The sequence below is a fragment of the Schistocerca cancellata genome, chromosome 2 (genome assembly GCF_023864275.1).
Source record: "Schistocerca cancellata isolate TAMUIC-IGC-003103 chromosome 2, iqSchCanc2.1, whole genome shotgun sequence".
In the NCBI taxonomy this organism is placed as follows: Eukaryota; Metazoa; Arthropoda; class Insecta; order Orthoptera; family Acrididae; genus Schistocerca; species Schistocerca cancellata.
The window spans coordinates 26,556,853-26,575,916 of record NC_064627.1 but is presented as its reverse complement, the minus strand read 5'-3'; the positions used below and the strand labels follow the sequence as shown (position 1 = coordinate 26,575,916).

Genomic DNA, 19,064 nt, shown 5'->3' with positions numbered 1-19,064 from the left:
TGAAAGAGAGTATTCCAGTCAACATTGTCAAAAGGTTTCTCTAAGTCTACAAATGCTGGAAACGTAGGTTTGCCTTTCCTTAATCTTTCTCCTAAGATAAGTCGTAAGGTCAGTATTGCCTCACGTGTTCCAGTATTTCTACGGAATCCAAACTGATCTTCCCCGAGGTCGGCTTCTACTAGTTTTTCCATTCGTCTGTAAAGAATTCGTGTTAGTATTTTCCAGCTGTGGCTTATTAAACTGACTGTTCGGTAACTTTCACATCTGTCAACACCTGCTTTCTTTGGGATTGGAATTATTATATTCTTCTTGAAGTCTGAGGGTATTTCGCCTACTTCATACATCTTGCTCACCAGATGGTAGAGTTTTGTCAGGACTGGCTCTCCCAAGGCCGTCAGTAGTTCCAATGGAATGTTGTCTACTCCCGGGGCCTTGTTTCGACTCAGGTCTTTCAGTGCTCTGTCAAACTCTTCACGCAGTATCGTATCACCCATTTCATTTTCATCTACATCCTCTTCCATTTCCATAATATTGTCCTCAAGTGCATCGCCCTTGTATAGACCCTCTATATACTCCTTCCACCTTTCTGCTTTCCCTTCTTTGCTTAGAACTGGGTTTCCATCTGAGCTCTTGATGTTCATACAAGTGGTTCTCTTACCTCCAAAGGTCTCTTTAATTTTCCTGTAGGCAGTATCTATCTTACCCCTCGAGAGATAAGCCTCTACATCTTTACATTTGTCCTCTAGCCATCCCTGCTTAGCCATTTTGCACTTCCTGTCGATCTCATTTTTGAGACGTTTGTATTCCTTTTTGCCTGCTTCATTTACTGCATTTTTATATTTTCTCCTTTCATCAATTAAATTCAATATTTCTTCTGTTACCCAAGGATTTCTACGAGCCCTCGTCTTTTTACCTACTTGATCCTCTGCTGCCTTCACTACTTCATCCCTCAAAGCTACCCAGTCTTCTTCCACTGTATTTCTTTCCCCCATTCCTGTCAATTGTTCCCTTATGCTCTCCCTGAAACTCTGTACAACCTCTGGTTTAGTCAGTTTATCCAAGTCCCATCTCCTTAAATTCCCACCTTTTTGCAGTTTCTTCAGTTTTAATCTACAGTTCATAACCAATAGATTGTGGTCAGAGTCCATATCTGCCCCTGGAAATGTCTTACAATTTAAAACCTGGTTCCTAAATCTCTGTCTTACCATTATATAATCTGACACCTTTTAGTGTCTCCAGGGTTCTTCCATGTATACAACCTTCTATCATGATTCTTAAACCAAGTGTTAGCTATAATTCAGTTGTGCTCTGTGCAAAATTCTGCCAGGTGGCTTCCTCTTTCATTTCTTAGCCCCAATCCATATTCACCTACTACGTTTCCTTCTCTCCCTTTTCCTAAACTCGAATTCCAGTCACCCATGACTGTTAAATTTTCATCTCCCTTCACTATCTGAATAATTTCTTTTATTTCATTATACATTTCTTCAATTTCTTCGTCATCTGCAGAGCTAGTTGGCATATAAACTTGTACTACTGTAGTAGGTGTGGGCGTCGTATCTATCTTGGCCACAATAATGCGTTCACTATGCTGTTTGTAGTAGCTTACCCGCATTCCTATTTTCCTATTCATTATTAAACCTACTCCTGCATTACCCCTATTTGACTTTGTATTTATAACCCTGTATTCGACTGACCAAAAGTCTTGTTCCTCCTGCCACCGAACTTCACTAATTCCCACTATATCTACCTTTAACCTATCCATTTCCCTTTTTAAATTTTCTAACCTACCTGCCCGGTTAAGGGATCTGACATTCCACGCTCCGATCCGTAGAACGCCAGTTTTCTTTCTCCTGATAACGACATCCTCTTGAGTAGTCCCCGCCCGGAGATCCGAATGGGGGACCATTTTACCTCCGGAATATTTTACCCAAGAGGACGCCATCATCATTTAATCATACAGTAAAGCTGCGTGCCCTCGGGAAAAATTACGGCCGTAGTTTCCCCTTGCTTTCAGCCGTTCGCAGTACCAGCACAGCAAGGCCGTTTTGGTTATTGTTACAAGGCCAGATCAGTCAATCATGCAGACTGTTGCCCTTGCAACTACTGAAAAGGCTGCTGCCCCTCTTCAGGAACCACACGTTTGTCTGGCCTCTCAACAGATACCCCTCCGTTGTGGTTGTACCTACGGTACGGCTATCTGTATCGCTGAGGCACGCAAGCCTCCCCACCAACGGCAAGGTCCATGGTTCATAGGGGTGGGGGGGGGGGGGTCAGTGACAGTAGTAGTACTACTGTCACTTAATTTAAATTAACTTCCACCTCACTACGTTAATTTAAATTAAGTGACAGTAGTAATTTAAATAAACGTAGTGAGGTGGAAGTACGTTAAAAACAGGGTGAAAAATACGTGATGGCGGGAATACGAGCCACGTGCGGCTCAATTACTGTTCTGATAATCAACGGATTTTCGGACAGTGTTTGTCCAACTGGACTGGTGACCGAATTTAGAAGTACTTCAACTGATTTTCTATGTGTGTTACTCAAAATCTCGTGATACTTTACGCCGTCTCTACTGTGTGTGGTTTGCATTACTTTTTAATCATCGTTCACAAGTTACGTGAAAAGAACGTGGTGTAAGTTATTAGTAAAATAATTTCTTGTGCGCTTACTTCATTAATCAGTTATAACTTCGGAGACGATTAAGGTTATGTTCTCGCAATCACGGTCGTTTGCGTAGACAATTGAAGAGGGGAAAGGTTACAACTTGCTACTTGATTCACAGTGAAAAACTTTCCGCACGCTTTGGTTCAGCCACCATCTTTGGCGGAGCTCTGATCTTCACGTTAACTGTAATTCGTACAGCAGTAAAAAAGATTCTATGAGGCTGCTAGAAGAGTGTCGCTAATGCACAATGTGTGGCAATTAACAGTGAAATTTACAAATGTAAACTGAGTGGACTTCAGCCTCAGCAAGCGTTATTTAAGACGTTATCACGTAATTACATCAACCTCTCTTGCAAATATATTGAAAGTTATAGACAATATTGAGGCAGCTAGAGATCAACCAGAACAACAAACCAAACGGATTCCCTACGGCTAATAGACCGAAATTGTAACGGACTTCCAGTCCCGACTAGTTGCGTACAGACACACATCTGTTCGTGATCATATTGTAACAATATTTTAATTAGTTGACTACCTTTTAGGGCTAGTATATCGCTTATTAAGAGAAAATATTGACACACCCGTAATTTTTACTGAGCGATTAAAGCAAAGAAAAATAAAAAGAGAGAGCGTATGCAAAGTGATCAATAGTTAACGCAGCCATTTTTGCGTCGTATGGGCGATAGCAGGTACGCAGTAAATACACCATAGTTTGTAATGTAACTTATTTCTGACATACATTACATAATACACGTAAAAAGAAGAGTAAATTACTCACGTATATTAAACAACTCCGTTGTTCAAACATTTTTGACACCTGCGTAGGAAACTACTCATTGCACTCTGTAGTTTCCTCTGAGAAATGGCAGAAATTTCTTGACAGATGTTAGTTCTAAGTTCATTTAAAGTGTATCGATTTGATTTGTACTTTCTCTTTTAATTTCCCCCGCAGATACCCATAAAAAAGCGGGGGGCTTAAGTTCAAATTTGTGTGAAATCTTATGGGACTTAACTGCTAAGGTCATCAGTCACTAAGCTTACACACTACTTAACCTAAATTATCCTAAAGACAAACACACACACCCATGCCCGACGGAGGACTCGAACCTCCGCCGGGATCAGCCGCACAGTCCATGACTGCAGCGCCCGAGACCGCTCGGCTAATCCCGCGCGGCAGGGTTTAAGTAGGAGAACGTGGAGGCTCATGGTGTTAGTAATAATCTTGAAACACGTCATGAATTTCCTGCAATGTTAAGTTAGCTGTACGTAACGTCTCAAAATCCTGCTGAAAGTTCGCGAAAGCACGTTCTCCCTTAGTCGATTGGCCAAAAAGGCTTCAAACTGTTTTCCACATACAGTGTGACAATTATTGAACTACATGAAAAAATGTAAATTAGTTACAAACTACGGCGGGCAAACACTTTATTCAACAGGTAAATGTCACTACAGATATTCGGATTTAGGTTGAAACATGTTCGATACGTCTGCCATCATTGGACGCAGACGAAGAGCGAAATTTTGCATGACCCTAAACCGATGTCTCTTCTTTTCTTGTTTCTTGATCCCGGATTCTTGAGATCTCTTATGAAGAGTCACGATAAAAGTTTCGTAGTGGCGTGGGACAATCTGTTGTGGGTGAACTCGTTTCCGACTAATAATCTGTCCAGTTAATGTGAAATAATGATGTATGATAGAACTGTTCAGATAAACCTTATTACACTTCCAGAATATTTTAACGATTCCACCTGGTACAGTTTATCCTAGAATTGGAAACTGATTGCTCTGTTTTAATGAAGTAATGCCGGGTCAGATATATTGGCATTTATTACTGGTTGTGATGGGAAATGCTGCATGGCAGCTTTGGTGAGTATTCAAAATCTACTTGCAATTAATGTTCATTTATCAATAAGAATAGTGTTCGTCAGTGAAATGCAATATCAGTTAAGTTTCACAACAGTTGGTAATTTAACTTTTGAAACCGCTGGTTTATTGGCATTTCTGGAAAAGAACACTCTTATACTCTCATTCGATCAGCAAATTCCGTGAAACAGTTTGTATGTGTAATGGGACTTATTACGTAGTAAATCGTTCTAATGAATGAATTGATTTGCATTACAGTGTTGCTAAGCAACGTGATCAACAAGGTGACAGGTGTCCTAATTAAAACAGAACCTCGATATTTTGAATAAATTTTCGGTTCGTTTTTATCAAAAATCAGTATTTGTCTCGAAAAGTAATTTCAAACTTCGTGGATTAAATTCAAGCACGTTTGCAATTATTATACGCGATTTAATGGAAAGCTCAATCACGCATTGGCATGTAACGTGTTTCAAATCGAGCGCTCAGGTTTCAATTTTCCCTGATGGGCTACACGACTTTCTATCTCACGTAAAGTCTAAATGGAACTGGATTTGTCTCTATTCGGCTCAAAATAACAAAATGAAATTCACCGCACAGGTCAGCGAACTGTACACGCACACTTTTAGCACTCGAAGTGGTAACTCGTCTAAGAGTAAAAGCCGCACATAAATTCACACATTTTACATGCATACAAAAATCAAAAACCTTTATATTAAACGGATAAATTATGGCATGCAATTACTAATTAAACATTTCCTATTCTAAATAAACTTCAAGAACTTGTATTTCATAATCAATACAATTTTATCCCGTGAAAGAAATTATTAGTCTGCTAAAACGGATTGAGATTCCTGTCAACTCATGTCTGGACGATGACGTCATGAACTGATACTTGCTTGGAATGAACGAAATACCTGTACTGCAAAATACACTCCTGGAAATTGAAATAAGAACACCGTAAATTCATTGTCCCAGGAAGGGGAAACTTTATTGACACATTCCTGGGGTCAGATACATTACATGATCACACTGACAGAACCACAGGCACATAGACACAGGCAACAGAGCATGCACAATGTCGGCACTAGTACAGTGTATATCCACCTTTCGCAGCAATGCAGGCTGCTATTCTCCCATGGAGACGATCGTAGAGATGCTGGATGTAGTCCTGTGGAACGGCTTGCCATGCCATTTCCACCTGGCGCCTCAGTTGGAACAGCGTTCGTGCTGGACGTGCAGACCGCGTGAGACGACGCTTCATCCAGTCCCAAACATGCTCAATGGGGGACAGATCCGGAGATCTTGCTGGCCAGGGTAGTTGACTTACACCTTCTAGAGCACGTTGGGTGGCACGGGATACATGCGGACGTGCATTGTCCTGTTGGAACAGCAAGTTCCCTTGCCGGTCTAGGAATGGTAGAACGATGGGTTCGATGACGGTTTGGATGTACCGTGCACTATTCAGTGTCCCCTCGACGATCACCAATGGTGTACGGCCAGTGTAGGAGATCGCTCCCCACACCATGGTGCCGGGTGTTGGCCCTGTGTGCCTCGGTCGTATGCAGTCCTGATTGTGGCGCTCACCTGCACGGCGCCAAACACGCATACGACCAAGGCAGAAGCGACTCTCATCGCTAAAGACGACACGTCTCCATTCGTCCCTCCATTGACGCCTGTCGCGACACCACTGGAGGCGGGCTGCACGATGTTGGGGCGTGAGCGGAAGACGGCCTAACGGTGTGCGGGACCGTAGCCCAGCTTCATGGAGACGGTTGCGAATGGTCCTCGCCGATACCCCAGGAGCAACAGTGTCTCTAATTTGCTGGGAAGTGGCGGTGCGGTCCCCTACGGCACTGCGTAGGATCCTACGGTCTTGGCGTGCATCCGTGCGTCGCTGCGGTCCGGTCCCAGGTCGACGGGCACGTGCACCTTCCGCCGACCACTGGCGACAACATCGACGTACTGTGGAGACCTCACGCCCCACGTGTTGAGCAATTCGGCGGTACGTCCACCCGGCCTCCCGCATGCCCACTATACGCCCTCGCTCAAAGTCCGTCAACTGCACATACGGTTCACGTCCACGCTGTCGCGGCATGCTACCAGTGTTAAAGACTGCGATGGAGCTCCGTATGCCACGGCAAACTGGCTGACACTGACGGCGGCGGTGCACAAATGCTGCGCAGCTAGCGCCATTCGACGGCCAACACCGCGGTTCCTGGTGTGTCCGCTGTGCCGTGCGTGTGATCATTGCTTGTACAGCCCTCTCTCAGTGTCCGGAGCAAGTATGGTGGGTCTGACACACCGGTGTCAATGTGTTCTGTTTTCTATTTCCAGGAGTGCACTATCAGTTGAGTAATGTGCGGACTTTTATGACAAATTTGGTACCCCTTGCATCGCTACAACCCGCTGAACTGTCGGAACATCGATGCTGTCGATGACCTGCCGGTCGGAGTGGCCGAGCGTTTCTAGGCGCTTCAGTCCGGAACCGCGCGACTGCTACGGTCGCAGGTTCGAATCCTGCCTCGGGCATGGATGTGTGTGATGTCCTTAGGTTAATTAGGTTTAAGTAGTTCTGAGTTCTAGGGGACTGATGACCTCGGATGTTAAGTCCCATAGTGCTTAGAGCCATTTGAACCATTTTTGTCGATGATCTGCTGAATGGCTTTTTCGGCTCAGCAGTGGTTTTGGGGTTATTGCTGTACACCTTCTTTCTAACATAGCCCCACAAAAAGGAGTCGCATGTGTTCACGTCCTGAGAATATGACGGCCAGTCGAGGCCTACGCCAGTGGCCTCCGGGTAGCCCAGAGCCAGAGTGCGACCCGCAGAGTGCTCCTCCAGGACATCAAACACTCTCCTGCTTCGATGAGGTCGAACTCCGTCTTGCATGAGTCACATCTTGAAATCAGTCACTTTGGCCAATGGTCATGGAATCATCTTTCAGAACCTTCACGTACCGTTCGGTAGTCACTGTGCCATCGAGGAATATCGCACGGATTATTCCGTGAATGGACATGGCACACCACACAGTCACCCGTAGAGGGTCAAGAGACTTCTCGATAGCCAAATGCGGATTCTCAGTCCCCAAAAGCGCCAATTTTCCTCATTGACACTCCCATCAAAATGAAAGTGGGCTTCGTCACTAAACCAAATAACAATGCGCATACTAATTGCCATCATGCCCCGGGGCCAACCTTGCAGTTTGAACGTCCCAACACGAACAGTTCAGAAGTTTGACGATTTTATTTCATATAGTTCAATAATTGTCAACGTGTATCTCTAATTGTCAATTGTAACCTGAAAAAAAATAGGGCCTATTATACTCTCACTTCTAATAGCACTAACGCTTCTGTTTTTCTGATTATGCACGGGTTCCTCGTGTATTACGTTAAGCTGTTCAAAACTCCAGTATCGATTATTCTGTGAATTAACGCATCCACTTGGGTGGCACCAGGAACGTCCGAAGAGAAATTTCTCCATCATGTACCCTATTCAAAATCCATTCACAAAACTACGACCGTTTTCCAGTGCCACCTTGTTTATCTTCTTGCCCTGCAGTTCGTTTATAAGGCTCTAACTTCAGTAACTTTGTAGCCTTTCGAACAGAGGCACAAGAAATTTCCTTTTCAAAAAGGTTGAATTTATTTTCTAATAGACCTTCCAGAGCATGCCCAATGTCATCCAGACTTTTTCCTGTGAGTACTGTATGTGGTTGCCTATGTTTCCTGACAAGAACACTTCCGGTTTCGCGGAACGTATTTATTAATCGATGAATCGTACTGCAATTAGGAACCTGAACATCAGGAAGTTATTCTTGAAATAATCTACTTACTGCACGTGCTGATTCTGTGCCCTTGTATCAACCATACGAGGGTTGGCCAGAAAGTAAATCAATGTATTCTTTTTCTTCAACAATTCTTTATCGAACATAATGAGAATTACACACACGAAAGAACTGTGTTTTATCTACACACCCTATATTTGCACGTAATCTCAATCCCGTTCTACGGCTTTCCTCCACCGCGAAACGAGGTTGTGCATGCCCTATTGTCCTGGCGGTGGAGCCAGCGCTTCACTGTGTAAACCACCTCATCGTCCTCAAAATGTCCTCCACAAATGGCATCCTTTAATGGCCCAAATTGGTGCAAGTCCGAGGGGCCTGGGTCAGGTGTGTCAGGTGTGACAGCCGGGGATGCCGCCGAACCACCTTCTGATGACCTCACCCTCTGTGCCCAGCGACTAACTGTGCTTTTGTCGACAGCAGATGCTCCAGGACTAGGACAAGCGTTTGTGAATATTCCCCACAGTTCGTTTCTCCGTAGTGAGAAATTCAGTAACGACACGTTCCTTGTAACGTACATCACCTACAGATGGCATTTTGAAACTGTTCTGCAGCTACGCTATCTGTCGGAAGTGACGGAAACTTGGCGCGCTCACTCAGGATGCTTCAAATAATACATACGTAACTTTTCGCAATCGTGGCATTGTTTTCGGCTGACAAAAAAATTTCAGTGCATTACTCTCTGGGCAGCCCTCGTACATGAATACTCTTTGGCGAATAGGATACATGTGTGTTGCCATTTCACTTGAAACACTTTCGCTCACTGCGCCGTACAGCGTCGCCTTACAGGCACTTGCTGCTTCAGTAAGAAAAAACACACACAAACAAAGACCTCATTGCGGGGTTGAAATACACTCACCACTAGTTCCGTAAAGGATTGATCACCCTGTACAATATGGGACTGTCGTCATCTAGCTGACCAACCACAGTGCCCGATTTGCATTAGTACTCCCCTGCACCCGTCAGCTTAAATCTTAGTAACCCTGTCCGACTGAGACGCGATAACGTGATGAAGAGAATGGACTGTTTCTGAGTATGTGGTCCTTCAGTTCCCACAAAACTAACACTTTCTGGTCAAATGAAATTACGCAGTCGAAGTTACACAACGGATTTTCATCTAAATGTTCGTAGCCAAATGAACAGCGAGAAATGGATTTATGGGGTATCAAACAGAAGAACGTTAGATCAAGTTTTGCAGCATAAGGTTTAATCTCTTGTGCTTCGAGGGAAAATTTTTGTCCCTATTTTCTCAGCCAAACGAAGAGCGGAAAATGGAGAAATCGACCAGTATGAGGTCTAGTTTTGGAAAAAATGTCAGTTACTTGAACATAATCACGGCAATTAAGAAAAACGTAGTGAACCGATGGAAAGTTGCACAATGGTTTCTTTTCTGAAGTTTCATAGTGAAACAAAGAATTGGAAATGGAAGATTGGGGTATTAAACTGACCAGAGTGGAGTAAAATTTTGCAAAATAAGGTTTAATTATTTGAAAGTAGCCAGGTTATTTAAGAAAATTTTAATTAGTCATTTCAGAGAAAGCATATTTCACATACGGCTGATGTTACATATATATATGAAGTATGGATAGGTCGATTTATTGATGGCCTACTTTGCGCGTAAAATGTTGCATTGATGTAAAACTTGTGGAATCCTTCCTTTCATGTTGAAAAAATTAAATAAAGTTGCAGCATAAATCGAAAATACGGTGCTTTGTCTGGATCTACGAGGGCAGTTCAATAAGTAATGCAACACATTTTTTTTCTCGGCCAATTTTGGTTGAAAAAAACCGGAAATTTCTTGTGGAATATTTTCAAACATTCCCGCTTCGTCTCGTATAGTTTCATTGACTTCCGACAGGTGGCAGCGCTGTACGGACCTGTTAAAATGACGTCTGTAACGGATGTGCGTTGCAAACAACGGGTAGTGATCGAGTTTCTTTTGGCGGATAACCAGGGCATGTCAGATATTCATAGGCGCTTACCAGAATGTCTACGGTGATCTGGCAGTGGACAAAAGCACGGTGAGTCGTTGGGCAAAGCGTGTGTCATCATCGCCGCAAGGTCAAGCACGACTGTCTGATCCCCCGCGTGCGGGCCGGCCGTGCACAGCTGTGACTCCTGCAATGGCGGAGCGTGCGAACACACTCGTTCGAGATGATCGACGGATCACCATCAAACAACTCAGTGCTCAACTTGACATCTCTGTTGGTAGTGCTGTCACAATTGTTCACTAGTTCGGTTATTCAAAGGTTTGTTCCCGCTGGGTCCCTCGTTGTCTAACCGAACACCACAAAGAGCAAAGGAGAACCATCTGTGCGGAATTGCTTGCTCGTCATGTGGCTGAGGGTGACAATTTCTTGTCAAAGATTGTTACAGGCGATGAAACATGGGTTCATCACTTCGAACCTGAAACAAAACGGCAATCAATGGAGTGGCGCCACACCCACTCCCCTACCAAGAAAAAGTTTAAAGCCATACCCTCAGCCGGTAAAGTCATGGTTACAGTCTTCTGGGACGCTGAAGGGGTTATTCTGTTCGATGTCCTTCCCCATGGTCAAACGATCAACTCTGAAGTGTATTGTGCTACTCTTTAGAAATTGAAGAAACGACTTCAGCGTGTTCGTAGGCACAAAAATCTGAACGAACTTCTCCTTCTTCATGACAACGCAAGACCTCACACAAGTCTTCGCACCCGAGAGGAGCTCACAAAACTTCAGTGGACTGTTCTTCCTCATGCACCCTACAGCCCCGATCTCGCACCGTCGGATTTCCATATGTTTGGCCCAATGAAGGACGCAATCCGTGGGAGGCACTACGCGGATGATGAAGAAGTTATTGATGCAGTACGACGTTGGCTCCGACATCGACCAGTGGAATGGTACCGTTCAGGCATACAGGCCCTCATTTCAAGGTGGCGTAAGGCCGTAGCATTGAATGGAGATTACGTTGAAAAATAGTGTTGTGTAGCTAAAAGATTGGGGAATAACCTGGTGTATTTCAATGCTGAATGTTTCAGAAAAAAAATGTGTTGCATTACTTATAGAACTGCCCTCGTATATACTCTTAGCAATGTATGGAATACAAGTCTATATTTAAATATGTTATGTTTAACTTCTCAGTCCATGGGTACACATAGATGGTCTCCGACAATTCACGTCGTAAAATTAACAATATACGTTTTTATCAACGCAAGAACTGTATCAGATGTTCATGTAGATCGCGTAGTTTCACTTTTTGTCGCCAGGTCGCACCATACTCCGCCTGCAGTGCCACTTACTATTTTTAAAGACATGACAGCAGAATGGCGAAAAATACCTCTAACTATACCTGTGAAGGTACAAAAACCGTGGACAAGATTTGAAATATGTATTTTTGTGTACTTAAAAAGAACTGCTTTTGTAAAATTCCTCTACTGGTTAAGACGTTAAGTACACGATTCTGTACTTCAAAAATTTTAGAATAGATAAGCCGGCCGGAGTGGCCGAGCGTTTCTAGGCGCTTCAGTCTGGAACCGCGCGACCGCTACGGTCGCAGGTTCGAATCCTGCCTCGGGCATGGATGTGTGTGGTGTTCTTAGGTTAGTTAGGTTTAAGTAGTTCTAAGTTCTAGGGGACTGATGGTGGTGGTTAGTGTTTAACGTCCCGTCGACAACGAGGTCATTAGAGACGGAGCGCAAGCTCGGGTTAGGGAAGGATTGGGAAGGAAAACGGCCGTGCCCTTTCAAAGGAACCATCCCGGCATTAGCCTGAAACGATTTAGGGAAATCACGGAAAACCTAAATTTGGATGGCCGGAGACGGGATTGAACCGTCGTCCTCCCGAATGCGAGTCCAGTGTGCTAACCACTGCGCCACCTCTCTCGGTCTAGGGGACAGATGACCTCAGAAGTTAAGTCCCATAGTGCTCAGAGCCATTTTAACCATTTAGAATAGATAAAAAATTTAAACAATATGATTTAGAATGTAAATGCGTGTAACAACGATGAAGACATTTCTCTCTACTTATCTTATCACATGGACTGAAGAGCTTAAGAAAATAAGATTGAAAAAAAATACATTCACATCAATTGTGTCTGTAACCTACTTTTTTTCTTCCTTCCAATCATTTCACAGAACATTTTATAAACATTTCTTTTCAAAATCTTTGAAAATCTGTCAACAGTTGTAAGAAATGAACTTTTCTAACCAGATGGTGCAGTTGCACGACCGCTGACTTGACTCACCTCGCGGCCGCTCTCCACTGGATCGTCCTCCTCGCGCATCGTGCAGGCCACGAACTGCAGCTGCGACGTCGGCTCGCCCAGCAGGTCCACAGCACACGAGTGTATCTTGTTCCCCTGGCACTCCCTCACTCCGTGCTGGCAGCTAAACTCGTACCCCTCGGCAGTCACCTTCGTCTGTGTCAAATAAATAATGGATTTTACGCTCTTGTTTAAAGTGTACTAGAAGGCAATGTTATTCTTTCATGTACGAAGTGGAGACTAGTAGAAACAGTCAAAGTGTGGTGTCACCGCCAGACACCACACTTGCTAGGTGGTAGCTTTAAATCGGCCGCGGTCCATTAGTACATGTCGGACCCGCGTGTCGCCACTGTTAGTAATTGCAGACCGAGCGCCACCACACGGCAGGTCCAGAGAGACGTACTAGCACTAGCACAGACGACTTTGCTAGCGGCTACACTGACGAAGCCTTTCTCTCATTTGCCGAGAGATAGTCAGAATAGCCTTCAGCTAAGTCCATGGCTACGACCTAGCAAGGCGCCATTAACCATATCTGAGAGTCTCACTGGTATTATCAAGAATGCTGTATACAAATGATGGATTAAAGTTAAGTATAACCGCAGCTACGTACTTTTCTTTATAGCATTCATAACGTATCATGTTTCAGACCTCACGCCCGTCTGCGTTATATATAGCGTGCATTTCGGCCTCCTCTAACTACAAGGTGTTGGCACATTTGCCAACACATCACAAAGAATCTGTAGCTCACGATGTCGGACAAAATGACCTAGAGCAAAGAGCAGCCAGTAAATATCAAGAGTAGGGATACAAAGAACAAAAAAAATTATATCCAAGTCACACTTTGTGAAATGTGGATGAACTTCGGGTGAAATGAAACAGTCGGGCGCCTTCCTGAGTGGCCGTGCGGTTCTAGGCGCTACAGTCTGAAACCGAGCGACCGCTACTGTGGCAGGTTCGAATCCTGCCTCGGGCGTGGATGTGTGTGATGTCCTTAGATTAGTTAGGTTTAATTAATTCTAAGTTCTAGGCGACTGATGACCTCAGAAGTTAAGTCGCATAGTGCTCAGAGCCATTTGAACCATTTGAAACAGTCGGGCGATATGGACTACCGTGGTTTCCCACTCGTCGAGGGATTCCCCTAAGCATAATGTTCTCGTGATGCTCTGCAAGGAGCCCACTTCGTCTCCAGCTGTGGTTTCGTCGCAGAAAAATTGTTTTCTTAGTATGCCAAAACCTTGGAGATACGTTTGGTTACGGTGCTCGCTTATTTCCAAGTCCGTATCGATCTTAGTGCTGAGTTTTCACTCAGATGGCGCTTTGGCGTTAGGCGATTGTATCCGTGGCCGGGCAGGGGGCAAAGAGGTGGCTGCCTTCGCGTGCAGACTGTTCGGATCGGCTGGGGTTGTTTGCGTCTGGACGCCGAGTGGGGCCCGATGGGAAGACCGGACCGCGATTTTACGGTTAATAGTGTGGACAGGGGCGGGGTGTGCCGTTTAACTTAATTCGCACGGGGAGCAAAATCTCGCCTTTTGTAGTTTGTCGAGCCTGAGTTTGAAATACCTTCTATGAGCGGCGGGATGTCATTTCGTCCTCCCATCTCTCCGTCGCTGGGATTGCTATCCTCGTTTACCGTCCCATGGATGTATATCGATGGGCTACGCTGCTCTCCGTACTCTACTAGACGCTGGTGATGGAAGTGCGTCGTTCAGCGGCACGTTAGTCTGGGTGCTTTATGTCTGATCTTCAAGTGCATAGTCTTCGAGTGGCACTCCTTAGAGTTCGCCTTGCGCAGTTAGATTGGAGTTTATTTTGACTTGTGGTGCTCCCACTTTCCGTCAACGAAGGTTAAGGTTGGTTCGGCACTCCGTACGACGCTTGGCACCTCAGCAGGCGGGTCGGAGCCACCTTCGGGACTAAACGGAAGCCTTTGGACTGAGAGGTCTTGTGTTTTGCATATTGTTCATAAATTGTTGTTTTGGTATTAAGTTCGCTGAGGTTTCTTATGGATTTCCCGGTATTTGTTCTGTTGTCCGGCCGGGGCTAGGTCTTGTTATTTTAGAAGTCGGTCCTTGTTTCGGAGCCGTGGAGTACCATTTGTGTGTACTGCTTCACTGGGGAGTAGTGATCGGGCCATTCTTCGTCTTCTTTGTATGAAATAATTTTATTATTATTTTAAAGTAACATTATCACTTAAATGATTTAATTCTTGTTGCGTTAATTGCAACTTGTGTACTGAGAAATTTAGTAGGGTAATTAAGCAAGATTTAATAGTGGCACATGCCCCTTTACCATTCGTAGTCTGTTACTTACCGAAAGACCTTAAGCTCATACTCATATGATGTGATTTTCTTAAATTATTGTATGTTCATGTCATATTATTGTTTTTTTTTTAATTTGCTGATCACTGGTGTACTGTTCCAAGTATTAAATTGTTTCAGGTAGCTATCACTTGGGTGGAATGCGCGGAACCGCGTGCATACGTGTCCGTTGTTGGCGCGGCCTGGTGTCCGTTGTTTGTTTTGGTGCACCTGAGTGAAGTACTGTCTGGCCTCCTCCTTTGCGGCCCCGTGTTCTTCTCATAAACATTTTCTTCAAGGCACTTTAGTTAATTTTATGTGTGGTGTCACCGCCAGACACCACACTTGCTAGGTGGTAGCTTTAAATCGGCCGCGGTCCATTAGTACATGTCGGACCCGCGTGTCGCCACTGTCAGTAATCGCAGACCGAGCGCCACCACACGGCACGTCTAGAGAGACGTCCTAGCACTCGCCCCAGTTGTACAACGACTATGCTAGCGACTAGACGTACGAAGCCTTTCTCTCATTTGCCGAAAGTTAGTTAGAATAGCCTTCAGCTAACTCCATGGCTACGACCTAGCAAGGCGCCATTAGCCTAACAGTGCTTGTATTTAAAGATTCTCAATTGTATCGTCAAGAGCGATGTACCACAATGATGGAATAAAGTTAAGTATTCGAGGAGCTACGTACTTTTCTTTATAGCATTCATTAAGTATCCTGTTTCAGACCTCACGCCAGCCGGCGTGTGTGTACGCGTGCCTTTCGGTTACCCGTCACTGTGGACTGGCTGTCTTGTCAGTCCACAACATTATGCTAGTATTATTTTAATTTCTTACGTTCGTAAAATTGTGCGGCCTTCATTATGCACACTATTTGTCATAGCGGAGTTGATGTGCCATTGTAATTTCTTAAACTCCATTGTGTGTGCCCTTCGTGAAACATATTGTTTGTCATAATAGATTTGAGTATGGCAATTATAATGTCTCATATATCATGATGTGCGTGTGTAATGGTGCAATAAATGGATGATTGTTATTTCTGTTTTGGCGCCCTTCATGCGTCCTTTCTTGTCCCTATTGGTACGCTATCCTTGTACTTGTGTTGGTAACCCACATGAAGTTTTCACAAACATGTAATAATTACTGAAAATGAACATTAACGACTAAAACTGTGCCACTTATTAAGTAAACTAGTAGTAAATCGTTATGTACTGCTCGCCTTTTGGGTATATATACAATCAGCTCTGTTGTTATCGTTGCGAAGTCCAAGATGGCATGCTGGGCAATACGGCATACCTGGTATACCATAAGACATTCCTATACTGTGCAGATACTGAAACGAAGATTAGATTCGTGATTTATGCAAATAAGTAAATACAAAACGGATCACCCGTACCACATAAACAATTAATTGCTTCAGAATTTTGTCTTTAAGTTAATAAAGGTAAGGTTTTATCATGGAAATGAAATGGAAATGAGCGTTTGGCCACCTTGGTGCAGGTCTTATTACAATCGACTCCATATTGGGTGAACAGCGCCGGATGGGGATGAAATGATGATGAAGACAACACAACACCCAGTCCATGAGCAGAGAAAAATCTCCGACCAAGCCGGGAATCGAACCCGGGCCCGTAGGATGGCAAGTTGTCACACTGACCACTCAGCTATCGGGCCGGACTACGTTATCGAATATAGTTATTTTTCTATTACTGATAAGTAATTCTTTTAAAAGTTTAGATGAAGAACAATCTCAGAATTGTGTTTTATGTACATAAGGTATATTTTGGCAAATTTACGTATACATCTATACACATGCTAGGCAAGCCATCATATGGTGCGTTGCCGAGGGCACGCTGTACCACTACTGCCGGCAGCTGTGGCCGAGCGGTTCTAGGCGCTTCAGTCTGGCACCGCACGACCGCTACGGTCGCAGGTTCGAATCCTGCCTCGGGCTTGGATGTGTGTGATGTCCTTAGGTTAGTTAGGTTTAAGTAGTTCTCAGTTCTAGGGGACTGATGACCTCAGATAGTCCTATAGTGCTCAGAGACATTTGAACCATTGAACCTTGTCTCTGATGAACACTCGCCGTCGGGGATAACATATTGAGTTGCGTTATTTAAGAAGTCTCCTAGCCACTCCATACCTGAGGACATACTCCGTATGCTTGTATTTGGTTATCTGCATTTTTACAACCATATTCCATTTTTCCCGACTCTTCTACATTACTTTCCAAGTGCAACTCCTTTTTAAACTCTTTTTCCGATGATAAGTTATTTAAATTATATTTAGAGAAATACAGACACCTACTGACAAGTAGTTAAAGTTTATGATGAAGTGCGTCTGAGAGCTAAGAATGAACTCAGTTTAGAGATACAGCTACAAAAGTAAATATGTACGGATATTTATGGGGTATTCCGTCGGTATTTGGGGGAACATAGGCATATTAAAAACTTGAATACACCGTATTGATGTTCCACAATAATACGAGGGTTGCAACTAAACTAGTGGCAACTATTTATTCACAACCGATACAAAAGAGTTAAATGTTTGCCCGTAAGTCCATCCCCCCCATACATGCTTGCACCTGTTACTGTCCTTCAAAGAAGTCACCAGCGTTGTGTAGAACCCGTTGCCAGTGACGTGAAAGGCGTAGTACATCGTTAGGAGAGCCTGTTCTGTTGATGGTGCGAATGGAGCGGTCTACGGGAACAGTTCTGAAGCGAATGCCACGAAGCCAAAACTGAAACGCCACTCCAACGAATGGCGTCATTATGGGACGCCGCGAAAGTCGAAAGTGTGTCAGAGCCTCAGTATGGTGAAAGTTATGGTGATTCTCGTGTACGACTAAGATGGTCTTATTCTAACGCATTACGTTCCTCCACGGCAGACCGTCAGTACTACTGCTCGTTTTCGAAGCATCATCTGCGACCAGCTTTGCGAAAGAAGCGGCGACACTTTCTACGCATCACACCCATCATTTTGGATGACAGTGCGCGGACCCATACAGCGCAAGCTGTGACTGTTCTGTTCAGTCGAGTGGACTGAGAAGAACTGTACCATCCACCATACGCCCCGGACTTAAGTCCTTGTGATTTGATTTGATTCCGAAGACGAAGAAACCACTTCGTGGCATTCGCTTTAGAACTGTGCCAAAGGTTCGACAGGCTGTAGACCGCTCCATTCGCACCATCAACAGAACAGGCTCTGCTAACGGTACACTACTCCTTCCACATCGCTGGCAACGGGTTCTACACAAAGCTGGTGACTACTTTGAAGGACAGTAACAGGTGCAAACATGTAACTCTTTTGTATCAGTTGTGAATTAATAGTTGCCACTATTTAAGTACCAACCGTCGCATTATTGTATTCAAGTTTTTAACAAAAGTGAATGGTATTTCTTAATACCCGGATTTCGTCTACCGTAGGTCGCTGAGAACTCAAACATAAGATGTATAAATAAATGAAGAAACATGCATAGATAATAAATAATTACCAGAAGATCAAAATTAATTAAACAGTAATTTACACAAGATAATTACTTGCTGCGAAAAATAGTAAGTGTGATGTCCTCCACATGATTACTAGAAAAATCACACTCAATTCCATTTACAGGATAAATCACACAAATTTAACGGTTGTATATTCAGCTCAATATCCAGGGATTCAAATAACAGACAACTTCAGCTGGGACTATCACAAAAAAAAACCATGTTTTAGAGAAGGTAAATGACAGAGTGCGTTTTATTGGCTGAACAATTAGAAGATGTAACAGCTTTACTAAAGAGATCGCACACACTACATTCGTCGTCTTCCGCAGCATTTCTGCCCTATATGGCATCCTTACCACATACCATAAAAGCTTAAAGAAGACCAACCCGCTTTGTGTTATCGCGAAATAAGGGAGAAAGCATCTCAGAATGACAAGCAAGTTGGAGTTGCAATCATTAATGTAAAGGTCTTTGTCGTTGCGGCGAGACCTTTTGACGAAATGTCAGTCATTACCTTCCTCCTCCGAATTTCAGAATGTTTTGTTGGCTCCCTCTCTCATAGGGAGAAAGGCCATCTTGATAATGTAAGGGAAATCAGACCTCACACGGAAAGATTTAGGTTTCCCACGTATTGTTCGAGAGTGTCGCGGTAGAGAAGGTTTTCCTGTGATCTGTCCGT

At 44.1% G+C, this 19,064-nt stretch overlaps 1 protein-coding gene across 1 annotated transcript in view; it reads right to left on the bottom strand.

Annotated features, from left to right (window-relative positions):
• LOC126143634 (gamma-interferon-inducible lysosomal thiol reductase-like) overlaps window positions 1-19,064 on the bottom strand; it is a 148,121-nt gene that overhangs the window by 53,692 nt on the left and 75,365 nt on the right. The window contains exon 3 of the mRNA XM_049915440.1: window positions 12,584-12,757. Within this exon, the coding sequence (XP_049771397.1) occupies window positions 12,584-12,757 (174 nt within the window). The remainder of the gene's footprint in view (window positions 1-12,583; window positions 12,758-19,064) is intronic.